Source organism: Emydura macquarii, unplaced genomic scaffold (assembly GCF_026122565.2).
Source record: "Emydura macquarii macquarii isolate MOO-44397 ecotype Brisbane River unplaced genomic scaffold, CSIRO-AGI_Emac_v2 contig_1229, whole genome shotgun sequence".
Lineage (NCBI taxonomy): Eukaryota > Metazoa > Chordata > Testudines > Chelidae > Emydura > Emydura macquarii.
This window is the reverse complement of record NW_027131366.1, coordinates 1,418,584-1,441,285: the sequence shown is the minus strand read 5'-3', so window position 1 is coordinate 1,441,285 and position 22,702 is coordinate 1,418,584. Positions and strand designations below refer to the sequence as shown.

The following is a 22,702-nucleotide window of genomic DNA, read 5'->3' as shown; positions in this document are numbered from 1 at the left end:
CTGTGCAGGTCTGTTTGCAGGGTAATTCCATTTCCAATTGTTTATGAACAAAGCACACAGGCATATTTTTGTACCATAGCAACCAGGAAAAAAAATGTATTTGAAGGGAATTTTTATAAGGAGCCTGTTAAAAAAAAAAAAGGGGGGGGGGAGGGGGCAGGGGAACTAAAGCAGGTTTTTCTGAACCTTCTCATGCCATGAAGCAGCACATTAGGGAGAGTTTGGAGTGCCACCAGCAGGGCAAAAGATGGAAGAGTTTGCTTTGTAATTTCAAAGCATATCAAGAAGTTTTAGGGAAGACCACGCCAGCTGTGACTGAAGGGCCAGTGTTATTGACAGAGATTTCTACTCAAGCCCCAGTCAGTTGGGCCAGAGCTATTGAGTAGGCTACATAAATAACTGATAGGGACACCGTCAATTTAAAAAAGCAATTAATTTTTTTTGCCTACGTTTATTAATAATACGTTAGATTATGAAAATGGAAGGAACTTTTTAAAAAATCTCATTTTACTTCTCACTATTTGTGCTTTGTGTTTATATTTTGCATTTCTCTTCATTTGAACAAGGAACATAGACCAATCACTTTCACTCTCTGGTTTGGATGCACTAGCACGGTGCTGCAATTAGAGCTGGTCAACATCTGTTGTTTGGAAAAGAGGGTTTGTAGGAGCATCCTGACTGGGAACCATTGGCCTTCACCTTTCAGTTGCTTTCTTTACCCAGGTGTAAAAGGAGGTTAACTATTAATCCATGTTTGTGATGTGCTTTGAGATCCTTGGACGGAAGTTGCTTGGACCTGTGAGTACAGTTATTTAAGTGTCCTATTTAAATTAGGATATGGTACTTTATTATTAGGTGCCAGGGGCACAGTCCCAGAGACTGAAGCCTTCCACTGTCCCCAGTGAAACCCTTGTCATATCACCCTCACCAAAGTGCCTCGATTCGCAGCACCAGAGAGGCTGCTGCTAGGGTGAGAAAGTAATTCAGGTTCCAAGGCTTTATTCATTCTTTGCCTTCTCTGCTGAAAGTGCCTCCAATGAGTGCTGGCACCAGCAATGGTTTTTCATGAGATGAACACACATCTGCTCAGAAGTGGACGACCACCAGCTTAATCTATATGGGCCACTGAGAGCTCTGAGAAGCGGAGAGTTTCTAACCTGACAACTGCCGAAGAGATTACAGCACTCAGCGTTCAGTCTCAGGGAACTGACTGCTGGCATTCAGGGCAATACGCTTCAAAAGGAGGGTTTCAAAGAACAGAACAAAACTGGGAACAAAGACACTCACTGAATTAATAGCATGTAGGTGATGCAGAAATAAAGGACAGGGAACCTTTAAAGCAGAAGCCTTCAAGCTGTAGGGAAGTGCCCCCCTAAGGGGGTGCAGAGGAACATTAGAGGGGGCACGGCAGGGCCTGGGTCAGCCCCCATGGCGGATGGGGGAGGAACACCGCCCTGCTCTGCCTGAGCTCTGTTCTGGCCCCACCCTCCAACCACAGCTCTGGCCTCGGCTCCCGCCCCCTGGCTTTGGCTACCAGCCACGGTTTCCCGGCTTGTCCCCTGACCCTGCTCCCAGCCCCAACCCCAACGGTCCCGACTGGCACGTCCCCGGCACCTGGCCGCGGTTCCCAAGTCGGCCCCCAGCCGCTGTGGCCCCGCTCCCAGCCACAGCCTCCGGCCCCAACCGTGGCCCCGCTCCCAGCCCCAACTGGGGTTAGGGGTGTGTGAACAGAAGGAAGGAGGGGCATGACCTAAAAAGTTTGGGGACCACTGTTTTAAAGATTCAGTATTTAAGAGAAGATTCACTTACATATTATTCACCCTTTGGCTATTGGAACATGTATTGTAAATGTTACTATTCTATCCGTTTGATAGTGCCATAGGTGTGCATGGGTGCTTTACAGGTCAAAATAAATAGATAAGGGCTCTTCTATAAGGAGTATCTCAGTTAGACTAATGGCAAAACAAACTAGTGACCCAAGGGAAAGCATGGGGTGGGACAGAGAAAACCAGTAAGCAAGAGGAAGAGCTCTGCTGACCACTAGTTGTCCATAGACCACAATTTGAGAACCACTAGGCTACTGTATAAGCCATGTGTACCTGGAAAAGGTATATCCAGTAGTGCACATTTTTTACAAGGTAAAACTGATTGTTCATAGGATGGACTTCCCTCCCTGGGAGTATCCGATGAAATCAGGTTAGAGCCCATCACTATCCTTTTTATAAAATTTTATTTTCAATTCTTTCCTGTAATTCTCAGAGAGCCTATGGGGCAGGAACTCTCTGTCCCTTACCCCTAATCTATCCAGCAGCTGTTGTGGTTACTTTAATCGTCCATTTCCTTTCCCTCCCTCCACTGGACTTATCAACTCCTGTATTCAGACCCAAGAAGAAACTTTATTTTTAAATGAATGGATGTTTACCCCACTGGTGCTTGACATGGTTGTTGCTGTGATCTCTGATAACGTTAAGGATATATCCTCTCCGTGCTCCTTTCATCACTTTTCTTGGACTCCCATGAAAAAATATGTGATCATGCAATTAAAGACTTTGTGCACTGATAAGTACAAGGGAGCAGACAATGTTGGGTGAGCAACCTTAACTATAGCATTTCCTGCTTTTTTTCCCCTGAGTCCTTCACTCTGCCACCTTTATGTTCTTTTATTGTATATTGTACATATTGTAATGAAGTGACTGAAAAAATGTAGAACACAGAGTTCTGACAGTTCAGGTTTGGTTTAATGCCTTCACACCAACAACTACGCTGAGATATTTGTACTGTGCACAAGATTGTCAGTGAACAGATTAATAGATTGTTAAGGCAAAAGGGGCCATTGTGACCATGTAGTTTGGTACCCTGCATTATACAGGCCATGGGACTTCCCTTAATTAATTCCTATTTGAACTAGAGCATATTTTTGGATTTTTTCCTAAATCTTGTTTGCAAAATCTCCCGTGATAGGGAGTCCACCACCACACTTGGTAAATAGTTCCAATGGTTAATTACCCTCACTTTTAAACATTTGTGCCTTACTTCTAGTCTAAATTTGTCTACTTTCAACTTCTAGCCAGTTGATCTTATTCCTTTATCTGCTAGATTGAAAAGTTCTCTGTTATCACATTTCTGTTCCCTACGTAGTATTTATAGACCTATGTGGAGAGACTCAAATGTTGCAGAGCACACCTGGTTCATCCTAGAGCTGTTAATGCTAAGAAAGCATGCCTCACTCCAAATCCTGGCTCCATTAGCCCCAAACTTAGGGAAAGTTTGAATTTGGATCTAAACTTTGCAATTTGCCTTTATTTTTGTAATGGGCTGGACCAAATCACACACCTAAACTCTCTCAGCCTTTGAGGAAGTTTGGATTCAGATCCACACTTTGCAGTAGGGACCTGTGAGGGAGTGTACTCCCCACAGTGGCGCTGAAAGAGCTGAATTTGGCCAGGTGGACCCAATCAGCCAATTAAGCGGCAAACAGGAGAGAGATTTAGGTTAGGAGGAGCCACTAATTGGATGCAAGCTCACCTGTGAGGGGACAGGTGGGGCTTACATAAAGCCAAGAGCATGGCAACAGTGGAAGGGCTGCCTGGTGAAAAGTAGCACTTACTCTCCCTGGGGGTAGTAGGGATAGCAATTCCTGAGACCTGGGGGGGTGGGTCTGATTAGAATGAATGGAAGTAAGGTAAGAAGTAGTCTAGGGGTGCGAACAATAAGGTGGGAGAAGCTGTAGACTTTGACTGCTTGATAAAAACCCTGGACTGGAACACCGAGCAGAAGATGGGCCTGAATGCTCCTACCAAGCACTATAGAGTGGTACTGGTGGGAGCAGTGAACTACAATGCTGACATGGTGTGAGTGGTGGGTGTGAAGACTTCCTGATGCTGCTTGAGCAGAAAGACTTTGAAGGACATTTTCCCCCTTCCCTTGCCCCTGAACAGGAGTCACAAGAAGATTTGGTTGGAGGGCTGAGCTGTGAAGCAGCTATGCTGCAACTGTGTGAACAGGCTATGAGCTGCCGCAGATGGTGGAAGAGAAGAAAGGGGGTGCTGAAGTAGGCAGAGCTAATCCCCAGACTTGCTAGAAGGGGCTACTAACCCAGGGTGTGTAGTGAACTCTGTAACAAGGCCCAAAAATGATTTTGCTTCTCCTCTCGTGCTTCCCGCCCCCCCCCCCCCAAAAAAAAAGGCAAATTCAGTGATACCAAAACACTTCTTCATTTGAGTTGATTTTGCTGAATTGTTCATTAAAGCCTCCCAGAAAACTCTAACAAAGCCAAAACATTTTGTTTTGACACTTTCTAAATTAAATGTTTCAATTTTTGGATTCAAAACAACTTTTTCATTTAGAAATTTCCTTCAATTCTATTTCATCTTGACTCATATAAAAAGTTTCATTTGATCTGAAACAAATCTTTTTTTTCTTTTTCAATTTGCCACAACATTTTTTTTAGCGTTTTTGGGTCAACCCCATAGAACTTTTTTTTTAATGTTTCAGAATTGCCAGTGGCCAAAAGATCAGTTATTTGCACAACTCCACTTAGAATCATCCATGGGACTTGAAGCTGGTTACAAAAAACAGGTGGTGCAGCAGTTTGTTTCCATGGTGGTCAAGGTGATGGTCTGGACTCAAATTTGCTTTAATTTGGTTCACTGGGAGGCATGCCACAAAATGTGTACTTTCTCATTCTCTGCTAGCCTTTGCATAGGCTACAGATGAAGCATCCTCCTCATGTCCTTCCCACTCAGACCGTGCTCACAATTGGATGCTCTCTAGTTAGTGATTACCAGCATTTTACATCTAATTCCAACATCAGTTCCATAAGGTCTTGGCTTTCCCCCTATTGGGTCTGATATTCCTGGAAGATAATGTTACAGCATTTGAAGTTCTCACACAGGCTTATGTGCTTTTGGCACAAGCTGGCTTGTCCTAGATTGCAGCCTTCTGGTACTTTATGTTTTCGGTCCAAAGGTTAATCCATTGCTCTCATCCTTCTAAGTGGTGTTTGACTGCTGTTACCTCTTTCTTTCTTGGTAGCATGCTGGCTGACAAATGTTGTGGGACCTGTAGACTGATGCCTGCTCTTAAACTGATTTTAAAGCAGTCTGAGCATCATTTTCTTCCGGCACAAGGACTATACAGCAAAACTCCTGTTTCTCTCTCCAGATATAAGATTCAAGAAAGAAATGTACATACAATAATGTATAATAGAAACAAATCAGTTCTGACAAACAGCTTATTTAAAAAATCAAGACAAATTGACACAATACTAGCAAGTGCTTGATCTTGTTTTTTTTTTTATTTTATTATTTTATTTTACTTGTGTCCACTCTTAAGAACTGATGCCAGTTTAAGAAGAAAATTGAAGTTCATGTAGTGTTGTGGTGAACTGCTTAGTGGGAGTGTATATTATTGTTCTCACCTGGCTGGAATAGTTCAGCTTCCTGTCAGGGTCTCCATACAAGGGACAGATTCTCATTCAGATCAAATGGTAAAGATCTATGCTTCTTCAGCCAGACAACATACGCTTGATCTTTGTTCCAGCTGGCCTTGGTGTGTGTTACAAGTGACCACCATAAAGTCCTAGGCAGCTATGAGTTTGCATTATTTTTTACAACTGTAGACCAGGGCTCAAGTCTTCACTGAGCTGCAAGATCACAGGCCTTGGCAATCCCTTTGATTTCAGTGGGGTTATATAGGTTGTAAATTTGGCTCTTTATGGGTAAAGAAATGAGTTACATGCTGACATGTCTTTATTCCACTGCAACCATCAGATAAAGCAAATTATCATGCCATTAGGGTTATTTCCAACAGAGCTGCCATGCAATTCCTGCCAAATAAGGCATGGTGTTTTAGAGTAATTACTATGCAATTAACTAACCCATGTTGCCAATGAATATGCAATGTACATGTCCCCAGCAAGCTGCTTGAATTCTACTCAGCAGAGGGGCGAGGGGATTTAATCCTGACTTGCAGTGACAACTCAATACAGAGATGAATGCAGGCAGCTCCAGGGCTGGCTTTTCACATTTACATTGCAAGGAACAAAAAAAAATGTCCCTGGTGGCCTGAACAAATATCTCTGCTGAACTATAGGGGAAGGCAGGATGTCATTTCAGAAAGGCTGGGGATAAAAACTCTCAGCTGTGTGTGAGCGCTGAGCACGTGAAATGGTAACGGCCTGCTGCTCGCTGCGGCAGGCTGCGTGGCTCCTTACACTTGGCAGAGCAAAGGGAATTCTGAAGCTGCCCTCTGCTTTTTCCTCTCCCCACTCTGTGCAGCTACCTGTGGAGTCTGCTATTAAATTGCTGGATTAAGCTCTTCCCACAGCCTGGCATCTAGATCTTCTGACGGCTGCATGCAGAGAAGAAGTCAAGTGTTGCTGCCATGTACCAAATTGACTAGCATGGCATGGGGTTCCCAGCAATTACAGCTGGAAAAGATCTGTTAGCTTACCCACGCCAGCCTTCTGCCAATGCAGGATTTGACTCTACAGTGTTCTAGAATTTAAAATGTGTAGCTTTAAGCGTCTCAATCAGTGGGGCTCCCAGCCCTTCCCTGAGGAGGTTATTCCACAGTCTAATAGATCTCACAGTCAGGAAGTTCCCCTGTGTCCCTTTCTTAATTTTACCCCATTATTTGCTCCTCTTTGCAGCCCCTTTTACCACCTTAAATCATCCTTCTTACTTCGGTGTTCACATCCTTCCGCTGCCTCTAGACTGTTTGGCTGTAACTGAGCCAAGCCGTGCATGTTTGCTCTTTTACTTTTACTCTTCAGTCAGCCCCTTCGGGCCCCTAATCTGTTAATTTCTTCTCAGATCTCCCTCCAGTTTGTCATTACCTTTCCGGTAATAAAGTGCAATATTCCCCAGTAAACTATATGAGAACCGTACAAAAAGGGACTATTACCAGCCCAATTCCTGTCCCACAATGCAATGACTCTGCATATGCAGCTACAAATTGCATTTACCTTTTTGGATGCCCTAGTGCATTGCAAGCTCATGTCTAATTTGCAGTTCACTGTCATCATCAGGTTTCTTCCAGCAGTAGTGTTTTCCGCATTATCCTCTCTCATGGAACTGTTTTCAGTTTCCATGTATAAAGCTTGCATTCCTCCACAATTAATTCTGCCTGTGTTTCTAATCTCTGACTCCAGGCTGTTTTTTGTCTTCTGTCCTCAGTGCTATTCGTGTTTCCTCCCAGTTTAGTAACTTCTCTGGATGTCATTAACATGATGTGTTCTGTACTGTTCCCTCTAGATCACTACTGGTGATCATGCTGAAAAATACTAGGTCTAAAAACACCAGTCCCTGCAATATCCTGCTTTACACTTACCCTCACCTTTATATATACACCACTGATCACAAAATCAGGCCCTGATCCTGCAATGTGTATCACATGGGTGGACTAACACAACTGTGAGGAGCTCTGCTGAAGTCAGTGGGACTCTGCACAGGCATGGCAGACTGCCTGCATGCTACACATTCCAGAACTAGGGTATTGTCTATCCATCTGGTTTTGCAGACCAGAATGAGACCTTTGGGCCAGATTTGCAAAGGGATTTAGGCATCTAAGGAGACAGACACTTTTGAAAATCCTAGTAGGTGCCAATCTGAATCTTTAGGCCCCTGAATACCTTTGAAAATCTGGTCCTTCCACAACACAAATAACAATGAATGTTATCCCTCTTTTTCAAGTCAGTTTTCACTTTTATTGGCAGGATTTGAGGCTTGTGTGATTTTTGAGATTAGGGTTTCATGCAACATTTTATGGGTAGTTTTATTGTAATCCACCTATTTTGCCTCTTCTGACATCCTTTCTTCCACTAATTATTATCATCACTTCACATGTTTCCTTGGCCGGTATCTTCAAAACTAAAACTAATGTGGGGATATTTTGATAGTTGTTGCAAAGAAAAATAAAAAAGGAGGAGGAATATATGATGAATTGTGTTAATTTGCCAACTCTTTAATTCATTTTTATTTTAATGGAAACTTTGTACTTATAAGGGACACTATCTGGTTAAGCATCATCTGCTGTAGTTTTAAAAAGAATTTTTTTCAACTGTGACAAATAATGCTTTATATTAAAATTGAAAATGTTAAGTCTTTCACTTATCACTATCTGTGATCTTTGTCTTGTTTCACTCTGCTTGGATAATGAAAATGGACTGATCAATATCAGGTTCTCCTGCACTACCACAATGCAGCAATGATTGGTGGCAGGTGTTGTGTGTGTGCATAGGTATGTACTTCTAGAAGGGCTGTTTCCAAGGTAGTTGCAAAAGAACATTGAGTGAAACTTTTCTGTTGGTCTTAGGTTTTGTCAGAATAACCTTTCACAAAGCCTAAATTGGGGGGCCAAGAGTGCTGCATTCACTTAGTGCCTTTGACAGGAGACATTCAACTAGTTCTGGTCTGAAGTTTGTCCTACTTTAAAATGTGCCCCAGATACTAAGAGCTGTATTTTCCTTTTCCTTTTTTTTTTCTTTTTTTCTTTTTTTTTTTTTTTTTTGTGATATCAAACCAAGAGAAGAATAAAGCCAGATTAAGTTCAGCTCTAAAATCAAAAGGATGAAATTGATACTGAAAGAAACAGAAATAGAAATGTCCTATGAATCGTGCTTGTTTTAATTCCATTTATTAAAAAATATACCCAAAGTGAGCTTTTAAAAATAAACAAATACACAGGGGCAGTGGTGGGAATGATGATAAAACCTAGTGCTTACATAGCGCTTTTCATCAGTAGATCTCAAAGTGCATTACAAAGAAGGTCGGTATCATTATAGATAGGGAAACTGAGGCACAGAGATCACCAATAGGCCAGTAATAGAGCTGGAATTTGAAGCCAGGTCTTCTGAGTCCCAGTCCAGGACTCTATTCTTTAGGCAACCACTGCCTATGAATATAGGCTCTGATCCAGAAAAGCACTGAAGCATGTTTTTAATTTTAAGCACACGAGTAGGCCCAGTGACTTCGAAGTAGAGCATGTGTGTATGTGCTTTGCTAGACTGGGATCAACCTTTGCTTCAGTGTTATAATTGGACTGCAGTAAGCTAACAGCAAATAGGAGTAATCTTTCTCTCTTCCTCCGCCTTCCTGCCCTTCTTTAGGATCAGGACCTAAAAGAGCACATATCCCTGGTCCTTAACAGTGCAGTCCAATTCACTATTCTAACTGTTTCTATCTGGCTAAAAATAAGCAGCCAGAAATAAAATGGGGGGAAAAAAAAAAGTAGCCATGGCCCCCCTCACCCCAGGACGGCCCCTCAGACAGCATTTTCCCACTTCTCAGCAGTCTAGCCAAAGGTGCACATGGAGGAGGTCGCTATTATAAAACTAACAGCTGTCACATGGAGGATGTCGAGGATCGCTGCAGTTTCTGTCTTTATTTACAATAGATGCTATTTGTGGTCGCTATTGACAAATGCTACCTTTCTGATGGCTTCTGGTATCGGTGCAAGAGCTGCAGACATCTTGGGCCTGACTCTTCCCTGCCGTGTACCTTGTGTAGTCATTTGCACCAGTGCAAACTGAGTGTGAGATGTCACTACTGGTGTGCATGAGTGAAGAATTCTGGTTGGTAATACGCTACACTTCCTTTGCCCAGGGGTAAATGACTGCACCAGGTACAAGTGGCGTTCACGGGTCACCGTGCATTGCACATCCTCCTCTGTGGCTGATCTACAGAGTGGGAGTCCCTTCCCCTCAAGCTCATAGGCGTGGGTGGGTATTTATTTATTTTCAAAGTTCCGGAGTTTCCCAATGTTGGTCAAGATTGTAGCTGTCACGCAAAGCAGGGACGAATCAGGCCCCTTGTTTTTTTAGTCCCCCAGCTCCCTCTAGTGTTCAAACACACATTGCATTCAAAAACAACAAGAGTCCTGTAGCACCTTCAAAACTAACAAATTTCTGCAGGCATAAGCTTTCATGGGCTGCAACCCACTTCCTCAGATGCAAGAAATAGAAATCAGATAGGGGGTATATATATACGTCCAAGGGTAAGGAACAACAATGGGGAAGGTAAGTGTTAACAAAGTCCATTCAGTTAGAGTAGATGAGGCCTATTCACAACCATTGATTAGGAGGTAAGAATGTGTGAACAATGACAATTACTTCTTGTAATGAGAGAACCATTCCAAGTCCCTATTCAGACCCAGTCTGATTGTGTCAAGTTTGCAGAGGAGTTCCAGTTCTGCAGTTTCTTGCTGAAGTCTATTTTTGAAGTTTTTTTGTAGAAGTATGGCAACTTTCAAGTCAGCTACAGAGTGTCTTGGGAGATTGAAGTGCTCTCCGACTGGTTTATGAATGTTACCATTTTTTATGTCTGATCTGTGTCCATTTATTCTTTTGTGTAGTGACAGTCCATTTTGGCCAATGTACATGGCAGAGGGGCATTGCTGGTACATGATGGCATATATTACATTAGTAGATGTGCAGGTGAATGAGCTCCTTATGGTGTGGCTGATGTGGTTAGGACCTGTGATGGTCACTAGAGTCGATGTGTGGGCAGAGCTGGCAACGGGGTTTGTTGCAGGGATAGGTTCCTGGGTTAGTGTTCTTGTTGTATGGTGTATGGTTGCTGGTGAGTATTTGCTTCAGGTTGGGGGGCTGTCTGTAAGCAAGGATAGATCTGCCTCCCACGGCTTGAGTGAGTGAGGGATCATCTGCTAGGATAGGTTGTAGATCCTTAATGATGTGTTGGAGAGATTTTAGCTGGGGGCTGTAGGTGATGGCCAGTGGTGTTCTGTTGTTTTCTTTGTTGGGCCTATCCTGTAGTAGGTGACTTCTGGGTACCGTCTGGCTCTGTCAATTTGTTTCTTCACCTCTCCAGGTGGGTATTATAGTTTTAAGAATGTTTCATGGAGATCCTGTAGGTGTTTGTCTCTGTCTGAGGGATCGGAGCAAATCTGGTTGTATCTTAGGGCTTGGCTATAGGCAATGAATCGTGTAACGTGTCCAGGGTGGAGGCATGAAGATACTTATTGCGGTCAGTTGGTTTTCGGTATAGGGTGATATTAATGTGACCATCCTTTATTTGTATTGTAGTGTCCAGGAAGTGGATTTCTTGTGTGGACTGGTCCAGGCTGAGGTTGATGGTGGGGTGGAAATTATTGAAATCCCGGTGGAATTCTCACTTCAGCTCTTTTTTGGTTTAGTATCGAGCCAGAGACAAGTTCTGTTTGTGCTCTTTGGGTACAGTCCGGCAGGCTCTACTAATCTGAGCCGACCCAACCTAGCTCGAGGAGTAAGATTTTTAGAATCAACCTCTTTTTCAGTCCACTATTGGAGAGGAACCTTTGTAAACAAACACATGCATTTACTCAGATGTAAATAAACTTTGTGCACAAAAAGCACTAAGGCCCAGATCCGCAAAGGGCTTGAGCTCCTAAGCACACCACCCCCTTCCCTCAGGCTGTTTGCTGACGTGGTTTTCACCAAAAGTGGGGACTGCCCCTTCCAGCCCACTCCCACCAAGACTACACTGCAGCTCTGGTGTGTGCTCACTGAACCCTGTCACCAGCGTCTGCAGGGGCGGGATTTCAAATGTCAGACGTTGCAAATACCATCCCACCTGTTCCTAGCATCTGCAGGGAAATGTAATCATAGGAGGGGAAAAATCTCAGTGTTATTTAGGCGGTTAAATGGTCTCAATATTTGCTTATGTAGAGTATCTAAAAGGGCCTTAGGGACAGAAACAAGGCTGCCCAGCTAAAATCTGACCTGCTGTAGCTCACTGTGTCTTAAAGGCGATGTACTGCTTTAGCTGTGCGTGGCCTGGGTGCTCCCCACAGCGCACTCATGCTAATCGTTAAAGCTGTTGTGTGATGCCAGAAAGCCTGCGAAGGATAGAGGTACAGGCTGAACCTGAGGCATTCTGACCACATGAGCCGAGAGGCCCCTTGGTCACTTTAAAAATACAGTCCAGGGAAGTATATTTGGTATTCCTGAAAGGTGGCTTGATAGCCTGGGGGTCCCATTCTTCCAGTGCAGGGGACAAATACCTCCTCCTAAAGTCGCAGGGGACAAATACCTCCTTCTAAAGTCAGGGGCCCTTACTCAGATCCTTCAGCTGGAGAACTGGGCTCCTGAAGGCTGAAATCCTTTCTCCATACAGATACAGCAGGGGGCAGTGCTAGCTTTCCCCCAGCTGCCCTGCCAATGTGCCTCCACTCTGTGCTTTAGGTGCCGTCACCGGGATGATGGGAGATGGGTAAGTTCAAATACCACTAGCCCCACAGCAGAATACCCACCAATGTCTGGCATGGCTGGAACCCCAGATATGAATTTATAGCTTCAGCCCATCTTATCTGGGGCGGGAACTGTCATCTCCTATATGTTTGTGCCAGTACCTAGCACATTAGGGTTCTGACTTAGCTCTAGGCACTACCACAATAGGACTGTTTAATAATAATTAATAACAATTAATTAATCTCCACTCTGATGCCAGTCGTGTAGTGTCACGTGTGTGTGTGTTTACATTTCTTCTTCACAACAAACTGTCGCTCTTTATTTCTGCTTAAAGGAGCTCTCTTGTATTGTCTCAGTCCTGTCACAGATCCTGGTGAAGAAGAGAATGATGATGAGACACGGCCATGTCAGTCCATCACGCTGCGAAACTGCCTTCCAGTGCCAGGCATCAGTGTCCTTGATAAACTCATCAAAACATGCCCAATTTGGCTTCAGCTGAGCATGAATAAGGATGGGGCTGGAGAGATACTTAGCAAAGAAACAGCAGGGGTAAGTTTACATTTGTCCACAATGATTTCAGTTCAGACAATCTCATTTCCTGCTTCTCAGGGGAGAAGGGTAGCAGAGCTGTGTTTTTTCATGTGAAAATAAACATATTTAGCAGTATCTGGTCTTTGTTTCCTTTGCCCATGGTTGTTGGCTAGTCATGTGTTTGTGGGAGAGACATTTCCATTCTCTCTAGATCAGTGTTTCTCAATTAAATTTGGCCACGGAACCCTTTTGAACTCAATAAATAATTGCGGAACCCCCCAAACTCTTAACAGTATTTTTACATATGAGGCCAAAAAAAATGTCGAAATAAGCAAATTATATACCAGCATTTCTCAATTAAATTACACTCATACTCGATACCCTCCACCGAAAAATCCAGGACATTTTCCCTTTTTCGGCGGCGTGGAGAACAGCTGTTCTCGGCGGCACGATGTCACTTTCCCGCGGAACCCTAACAGTGTTCCCGCGGAACCCCAGGGTTCCGTGGAACCCCAATTGAGAAACACTGCTCTAGATCAATGGCATGTGTGAAGAAAAAGGCTTATATCTTTGATTGACTTAGCAGTTGATGTCTAGGAACCATTTTCCTATTTGTTTCATACCCTTGTTCTGTTGTGCTTTCAGATATCTCCATGCATACTCTGTCATCTGATGCAGTATTTTTCCAATATCTCTGAGTTGAATCTTCCTTAAATGAGCAACAAAAAATGTTAATGCCCCTAGTTTGCTTCTTAGGGATGTACATTTTGCTTGTTGATTTTTGTACCTTAGAAAAACCAGCAAAATCCAGCCTTGTCTTGCTTGGAGGAGGACCTGTGAACTAGTGGCAGCTCTTTCAGGCCTTCATTTTAAAAATAGGGGGTTTGGAGCTTTAACAAAGAAATCTTTTCTCCCAAGTGCCTGTCAGGTGCTTGCGATAGAAATGCGTTGACGAAAACAACAAACAAAACATTTAATGTTTTTAAAAGTAGCTCTCCAGTCATCCATAGATGCTCCCAAAGTAGACAAGACCTGGATTTCTAATGTAAACAAAACTAGATATAAAATGCTTTTAGTTTTGTTTAGTCCAGGGCTGGGGAGGGGAGAAGAGGAGAGAACTCTCAGGAATTCTTTGTGTCATAAAGAATTGGGTGGCAATTAGGAGGAAGTAGTGTGGACAAGCCCAAATTTTCCATTCAATACAAAATGGACTGCCCCCACTTCTCTTCATTCATTGGCTGCTGTTCTCAGGGGAGTTAACAATGTTGTGCAAACCAAAGAGACTGAAATTACTAAATGAAAACTGGTCTAGAATGAGGTAAGGATCTGGGGTAGAGATGCTGCTGCAGGGACACTCAAAGCACAGTCAAGATGATGGAGAAATTTTAGGCTGAATGTTATGGTTTTGTTGTTCTTTAGTTTACCAGTAAAGCTAACTCCCAAGAAGGGGGTAGGTGAGCCAGGACTACACTGAGTGAGCCCAGGTCTGCCACCTGTGCTCATGTTTAGTTGTACATTGCCCTCTGAGTATGTCACTGATCTCAGTGTGACTACTCACGGAGAGAGACAATACTCACTGTGAGTAAAGCATGGCAGAGTTGGGCTTACTGGGGGAAGGGTCTGTTCAGTCTGATCATGTCATGAGCCTTGAAATGTGGCTGGGTTGCTATGGTTATTTTAATTAAATTATGACGTGAGGAGGCCTAATCAAAAAACATGATGGGCTGGTGTTTGTGATAAGGGATATTTCTGCAGTAAAGGCTGTACCTGAGTTAGACTAAGGCTGTGCTATTCTTCCTTTAACGGAGCTGGAGCTTGACTGCACCCTGTGCCAGGCCCAGCCCATCTCCCCACGTTGTAGGCCGAGAGCAACTATCTTACCAGTGTTCAGGAGGCAGGTGCAATTCTGACACCCTAACATCCTAAACTCTACTGCTGTAATCATGTTTAGATGTGTGCGAACACTGTGCTTGGAATATCTTGCAGTTCTGTGTGCATTTTGTTTGTAACATCTCACAGTTCAAGTTGTTGCTTAGAAATGTTTTGAGACCTTTTGTTACACAAGCAACTGTCTTGCTCATATCTGAGAACAGTTACTGTGAACTTGCTGTTTATTTCATAAGTATAACAAGGTGAAGGGAGTAAGTCCCAGGGACCCAGAGTAGAAGCTAGATGACTCAGATTCTGGCCTGCTGTATAAAGGGCAGATTGAGTGCAGGGACATGGGGAAAGGAGTAAAAAGGTTCCTCTTAGCATGTAGACCTGGGAGCCTAGGAGTGCAAGGCTGCAGGGAGCAGCTAGGAAGTCTGGGAGCCAATTGGCTGGTGGAGAACTTCAGCAGAAGGGCGTAGAGAGGACCTGGACTGTATGATGAACCTGTGTTGCACTGTTTTAATTTAGAGAAATAAAACTGAAGACTGAAGAAAAGGTATGGAAATCCAGATGCTGTTGGGCAGAGGGGGATTGAGCTGGGGAGTTCTCCCTCCTGCTCAATGGCAGCCTGGCTAAGAGCTTGGAGCTTGCCTAAAGAGAAGAATTATTCTCTTGGAAAGATGATCCTCCCTCTCCCTTTTCCTTTTTTAATCTCTTAGGTGATGTACTGGGTGTTTTCACCAGTTCCTGTGGAAATTAGCATATTGCCTTTAGCTGAAGGAAAGCTGGTAATAGGCTGTGTGGGCAGCAGAGTGCCCAGGCAATTCACACGCTCTTGTTGTGAGGATAGCAGTGGGTGTCGCCTTTTCATTCTCTGAGTCAGCATTTGGGGACGAAACCCAGCTCGTGCCAAGTTAGAAACCAAAGCCGCCTCTGCCATTTGCTGGTTCTCGCAGTGGCATCCAGCTGCCACAACTTTAATGCCTTAAAACCTCTCAAATACTTCCAGGGGCACCTGCCTCTGCTCCCTCCCACCCCAACTTTCCCACTGGCATGATCCCTCCCCTCTGCAATAGGCAGCCAGGAGAGGAGCCTGTACAGAGGTCTGCATCCCATGGGAGAACAGCTGGCCAGCTGCAGAGGGGAGCATATGCTGATGCTGTATCCAGCAGAAGGGTGCAGTGGACGTACACTCCCTAATATGGGAGAGCTCTGCTTGCCTCCTTAGCTCACTCTAGGATGGAGCTGCTCTGCACCTCCCCTAAAGGTACAATCTGGAAATACTTATTTACCCAATAGGCTCCCACCCCACAAATTACCCCAGGGAACAAGCGAAAACACTAGGAAGCCTGTGCAGCTAAGAACCCATTTCAACAGACATGGTCAGAGCAGTTCCTTGAATGTGACGTAAAGTGCTCCCAACCCCAGGACCTGAGGGTTTGTGCCTTAGCAATGCTCCTAACCTGCCCAGCTCAGGACGTACAGTCAGTTCCCCCTATAGCAGCACTGACTGCATTGCCACGTGGCTTCTAGACAAGCTCCTCTCAGTTCCTCTTACTGAGAAATTTAAGCTTTCCTGGTGTAGTTCCACTGCATGTCAATTATTTAGTCATTTTCCAGACTCACATTTCTCTGTAACTTAATACCGTGACTCCAGAATTAGCCCAGTCTTTGAAATCACTTTAATAAAATGCCTTGCTTCTCCCTCTTACCTAATGCTGCTTTAAGGAAGAGGTGACGATAAAGACTTCTCTGTCTTTGCCCGTAGGATTTCAAGCTACAAGTTAAATACATATCTGACATTGTGTTTCTAATCAGAGTTCCATGAGTGCTCACAGTGCATAGAGAAGGGACTGACTCAACTGGGAAGCCCTTTCTCCTCTTGATTAAACCTGCTCCTGTGCTAGTTCCATAATACGCCCACTGCTTTGAGCCATTTAGGCCCAAAAGGTAGAGTCGTTAGCCATAAATTGATTTTATAGCAATTTTAATCCTTTTTCCTATAAAAGTCTAGGTGGCCCCTATTCTATACTCGTGCTAGAAACTTGAGTGAGGATCTACTTGAGCAAATTCACCATCAGTTAGGGCAGTTGTATCAGGGGATGTTACTTGGCAAATTGTGTGAAGTTTTACAGCTTTATACTGTTAGCCTTAGCCAAACCCTTGCACTGGCTTAAGTAGGACATCAGTGATGCACTGGGATTCTGCTAGTCCCTACTGCAGGGATGAATTTCACCCAGAGAAAATATCCTCTTAGTAGTAATTATCTTTTTCCTGGAATGTTGACATACTGGAGTGAAACTAGAATGAAATGTGTTAGGTGAATTGGAAAAGACTCGTCTATGATCACTGGAAAGCGTCTCATTTTCAGTCGCCTAAAATTAAGTTCACAAACTCCTACTTCTTTTCCTTTGCTTTAGATATTCCTAGTTAGGAAAGATGGTAACATGAACAACATGGTCCTCTCTGTCCTCTTCCCAGACCAGAATGCAGCTTCTGATGTTCAGGAGTACAACATTAAAGAAGAAAAATCATGTAAGTTTTCTCAAGCCTTTTATCTCTTGCTCTGGCCATCAGCTGGACTCTTCTCTTGACTGAAAGTATGTACACAAATGTGCTTGCAATGAAAAGGAACCTGCCACAACTGGAGGAGCAATAAATCTTGATTCCTCCAGGAAACTTTGTTCTGATTCATTGTGACTAATTGGCCCAATTTCTGCTGCTCTGTACCTTGTGTCATCATTTTTACTTGTGCAATGTTAGCAAGTTAGAAGGGTAGCATTTTATTCAGGTAAATGAGAATGAAAGCATTTACGTAGGTGTGTAAGTAGGGATAGAATGTGCAAGGCAATGGAGAATCAATCTCTATCTATTTGATTAATTTACTCTTTATTTCTGTTCTTCAATTAGCTGCCAACAGACTTTGATTTTTGCTAATTTATTCATTATTCAAACATTTTGTACAAACATTTTGACCTAATTTGTTGTTCCTGAGTAATTTTTTTTACTGTGTCTTTAGCTCGTCAGTATTCATAGTGTATGATTGGTCCCCCAAAAAACATAATGTTGTTTCTGTTCCCTGATTGGATGATTGAACTTTTATAAGCAAGAAAGAGGAAATCAAAGAGATTCCAAGATGCACATCTCCAGTGCAGCCTTTTGTGTGAGCACAAAGTCACCAGCACCAAAGTCACTTAGTTTGTGCCTTGGTTCAGCCTCAGCATCTCTTTTCATGCTGGGCCACAGCCCTGCCACCTCTTCTGTAAGTGGCACAAAGCATGACCTCGCACGTAGTGTGTGCAAGGTCACGCTGTACAGAGGATGCCAATTTTCAGAATAAAATGGCATCTCGTAGGGTTGCCAACTTTGTAATATTTAAAAACCGGACACTCCACCAGGAATGCTGGAACCTCCCCCGCCCCTGCCCCCCTGAGGCCGCACCCCTGCCCCGCCTCTTCCCCCCAAGGCCCCACTCCCTTTTGCTTTTCTTTCCCCTTCCCCCTGTCGCTTGCTGCTGCTCCTCTCCCCCCGCCCCCCGAGTCAAGAAAGACTCACCAGTGGTGCCGGGGCTGGGAGCTGCAGTTGCCCGATGCAGGTCGGAGGTGGCACCAGCTGGGTAGAGGCTTGCGTACATGATGACCCGGTGCCTCCCTGCCTCCCCCGCCCACAGTAACCAGACTTTGGATGTCCAGTCAGTAGTCCTGATTGGACACTGTCAGGTCTCCTTTTTGACCAGGAAGTCAGGTCTCCTTTTTGACCGGACTTCCCAGTTAAAAACCAGGCACTTCGCCACCCTGATCCTCCATGTAGTGTGAGCTCACACATACGGTGCATGCAGGGTCACACTGTGTGAAAGATGCCATTTTGTGCCTCGGCACTTCCCTCTTCACCAATTAAGCACTGAAATTCACACACGTATTGCAAGAGTTTTTTCCTTTCCAATAAATGTTTGCAAATAATTTCTTTGATAGGCTATTCACAGAAGAAGAGGCCATCAAAGAAAGTTCATATTTTTTATTAAAATGATGAACATTCACAAATACCTTTTCACAGTGTGAGCCCTGTGGCTGGAAGTCTACCTGAGAAGGGAGGTAACTGAGTGAGCTAGCTCTCTGGTGGCATCTGCTGGAGAGCAAAGGGAGTTGACTGAGTGATGCAGGAGCTCATTTGCATATTAACTGCGGGTAATTTGGGGACACGGGTATAATCTGACAAAGTTTTGTTCTTGGGGCCCATATTTTTTAGATTACCCTGTTGGGAACCCACCTGGGCAAAGCCTGGACAATGATTGGATATGGGGTCACACTGATGAAAACTGATGTTTGCTGAAGTGGGGTAAGAGGCCCTGGACAGAGTCAGAGTGCAAATTGTGCATTACTGGCTTGGTTCTGGGAATAGCTCTCTGGGTGGTAGGGACTTGATGAGTCCTTAACACTATTGATCCCCTTGTACCTGGAAAAGCTGAGCTAAGAGCTGTAGTTGCCTTATGTAAGCGGAGTTTGCTAGAGGTTCCAGTTGTCTCGCTGGTGGCAAGCAGAATTAAAGAACCCAGCAGCAGTTTTGATCATCTGAGCCTCAGGCAGAGCAAAGCGGCAGTTGGATTCACCACAGGCTACAGTTCCAACAGGAGGGCAGCAGACTGAGAGCAGTTGAATGCACTATTGTGGGAGCAGAGGAATTCATAGCAACAATCTGTCAGCCTAGTGACTCTGGTAAGGCCTCCCTGTCCTTGCTGCTGAAATTAAGATAGCAGGACAGAAGGTAGAGCCACAGAGCTGTCTACAAAACAGGGACCCTGATTTTCCTGGTCTCTTGGGACCACAAACTGTGAGTGAGGAAGTTGAGGGCCTACGAACTGAGAGTGGGAGGCAGGGAGATAGAACAAGCTGCATCAGCTATTCAGGGTCCAATTGTTTGGGACTGTGATTTATGCACCCTAAGTAAATGGTGGTGAAAATTGTTAAATTGTAAATATTTGTCCCAGTTCAACCTGGCCTTTCCCTTTTCATCCTTCAGTCTTCCAACACAATTTTTGTTTAAACCTCTATGCTTGTGAGTGGGTACAGATTTGCCTAGCAAAGGCGCCCAGAGTGGCCATAGGTTCCTCGATTACTGGACAGGAGGGGAGGTGGGTTTGAGCCAAAAATTAAGAAATTGTAGAGAATCCCCTAAAATAAGGTCCTGGCTCTTGTTGTTGCTGACACCATTGGCAGAAGGGTTACAACAGTACGCTGAGCTCTGCTACATTGCCTGCCAGAATGGAGATTACATTTTACTCTTGGATACATCCTGAAATGCTTGATATTAATTTCTGATAACTAGCATCATGAGCTGTTTTTTCCCCTCACAGTTACTGGTTTTATTTTTCATCATACGTTTGTCTGGATTATCAACCAGTGAGGGCATAGAAATATTCCTAAATTAATGGATTCATAGATTTTTAAGGCCAGAAGGTACCTTTAGATCATCTAGTCTGACTTCCTGTGTATCACAGGCCATAGAATTTCATCAAGTTAGTCCTGTATTGAACCCAGAAATTTGGTTTTGATAATATATATCTTCCAGAAAGGCATTCAGTCTTGAATATGTGTATGTATAATGGCATATCATGGCACATAATGTGTTAAATCATCTTGATCAATTTAGAATTATTTACTTATCTATAGCAACATCTATGTGTTATACATTAAGAAAATAATACAGGAATTGAAGGGATAACTGCAGGATCTGAAGAGAAAAGATATTTTCTTTATTATAAATTACCATATTTAGATTTTGCTTGGGTAGCTATGTTTTTTTTATACTACCAGTTATTCTTTGGAGCTGTTAACAAATTGCATTCTTGAACACTGGCCTTTACAACATCAAATCCAGATCCTGTACTTGTTCAACTTGTACTCTGACTATGAAATCACTGGTTCCTGTGAATAAATTTAAAATTTAAAACTCATCAAAAATCCCAATATAGTGCCCGAGTTAAATTTTGTATTCACTATCATTAGTGAACTGTCAGTAGTAAGGTAGAACAATGGGCCACATTCTCAGATGGCATAATTCACTGTTGCTCCATGGGTTACATTGATGTACTCCAGCTGAGGATCTGGCCCCCAGAACTCCAACAAAATGAAGGATTTAGTGTAGCAATTCTCCAAATTATTAACTCCCAGCTTATAATTCATCATAAATGTACACACAAATAGACTGGGGCATATATGGAAATAAGTTTCTTCTTTGAGTGCTTGCTCATATCCACTCCATGCCAGGTGTGTGCGTGCAGTGTACATAGCTGCCGGAGATTTTTCCCTTAGTGGTATCTGTAGGACCAACTCTAGCGCCCCTTGGAGTCGTGCACACATGAGCCAATATAAGGGGCACTGCAGGCTCTGCACCTTCTTGTTACCCGTGGAACAATGGAATGATTCCTCTTTCTGTAGCAAGGCTTCTTTCCCAGTGGTTTGGACTTTGTAGTATATTGTGTAGTTATTGTACTTAATGTATATAGTTCTTAGTTATTGTTCGTGTTTGTAGTGTGAATAGTTGTCCCTGTTGTCGAGGGACTTTCGTCATAGGGGCTGGGCGTGTCTTGGCAAGCCCATGCCAGTGAGTGACTCACACTTTAGCTGTCTAAAGTGCATTAGGAAAACTCATGTTAAAGAAAAGTGCCAGATCTCCAAGGGCAAGAGACCACGCACTCAAAAAGATAGACATTCGTGTGAAGGCCTTATTCATGGAAGCAGCCCTCAGACTGGCCTCGGAGCTGAGCCACTCCGAATTGGCATCGAGCACTTTGGCTTCCGTGTGAAGTGCCCCGCAGGCACCATGCTCCTCCTGGAACCGTTCTTCCGTCCCTGATGCAAAGGAAGAAGCATAAGAAACAGCACTCTGAAAGAGGGTGCTCTCCAGTGCCGAAGAGGGCCAAGCAGGCAGTGACTGGCTAAGTGAGAACTGTGTCAGGCCACTCGTCTTTCTCAGAGCCACTGTTGGCTCCAGCAATTCAGCCTAGAGCACCAAGTCCAGTTCCTGAACCACCTCCAATTCCCAGGAGAAGTCATGGGACCTCACGCCTGCAGGCCCCTTCGACTCCAGAGGCTTTCCAGGTAGCAAAGGGCTTGATATCCTTCCCAATCCTGCCTACCCCTCAAGGCCCTTTGCCAGCCAAGGTGCCCAGGGATAGAAGGGGCAGTGAGCTCCATCACAGCACTGACCATCGCGGCACTGTCCAGAGAAAACTCTCCATGGTCCCATTACAGTGGTCTCTGACCTGTCATCGGTCACTCGGAGGCGGAATCAGGTACTGCGCTACTATGGTCTTTGAGGGAAGAATCCTCTTCGGAGTCCGAGGAGGACTCCTTCACCCTGCAAAAGATGTACCAGTACCCATCCTACGCACCAGACTTCAGTACCAGCCCCCCAGCCGGCACTTGGTGACCAGGCCACTGCAATGACAGTATTGGAACTTGTGGGGGTTTCCCATGGTACCGGGGCTCTTTCCCATCACTCATACTTGGTGGTGTCTGAGAGGCAAGCCATTCTTTTGCCCTGCCTGGCACTGGGCTCTGACTTCACTATCAACCCGGTACCGAAGTCCTAGAAGTGGGCCTAATGGAGGTGTGCAGGTGGAGGAAGAAGAGAGAGCTCCTACCCCAATGCTGGCCTCTTCTGGACAAGGTGGTCGCAGGCCCTAGTAACCCACTCCTGCCAGATGACTTCAGGGCCCATCAAGAGCTCCTGAAATAATTCGCCACAAACTTGGGACTGGAAGCTGAGGAGCTGAGGGAGTCTGCACACAGCTTAATTGATATCCTGACTGCAGCAGCTCCCTCCAGAATGTCCCTGTCAGTTAATGAGGTGGTGCTGGGACCTGTCAGGATGCTATGGCAAACCCTATCATCTCTGCCCCTTACCTCAAAAAGGGAGGAGAAGTAGTACCATGTACCAGCTAGTGGCTTTGAGTACTTGTACTCATATCCCTCCTCCACTCCCGCAGGTCCCTGGTGGTGGCAGCTGCAAATGAGTGGTATAGACAGGCAGTCGAGTGCTACCCCAAAAATTAAAGAGGCTAAGAGCCTGGACCTGTTCGGACGCAAGGTTTATTCAATGGGCAGCTTCCAG

General features: G+C 44.4%; 1 protein-coding gene across 4 annotated transcripts in view; it reads left to right on the top strand.

Annotated features, from left to right (window-relative positions):
* Positions 1–22,702, top strand: part of RIN3 (Ras and Rab interactor 3) — a 93,380-nt gene that overhangs the window by 13,907 nt on the left and 56,771 nt on the right. For 3 of the 4 annotated variants that reach the window (XM_067547064.1, XM_067547061.1, XM_067547065.1), the window contains exons 2-3: positions 12,544–12,736; positions 17,011–17,125. In XM_067547064.1, coding sequence (XP_067403165.1) covers positions 12,544–12,736; positions 17,011–17,125 — 308 coding nt within the window. Of the gene's footprint in view, positions 1–12,111; positions 12,210–12,543; positions 12,737–17,010; positions 17,126–22,702 lie in introns of those variants that run through there. The other variant, XM_067547062.1, reaches the window with a different exon arrangement.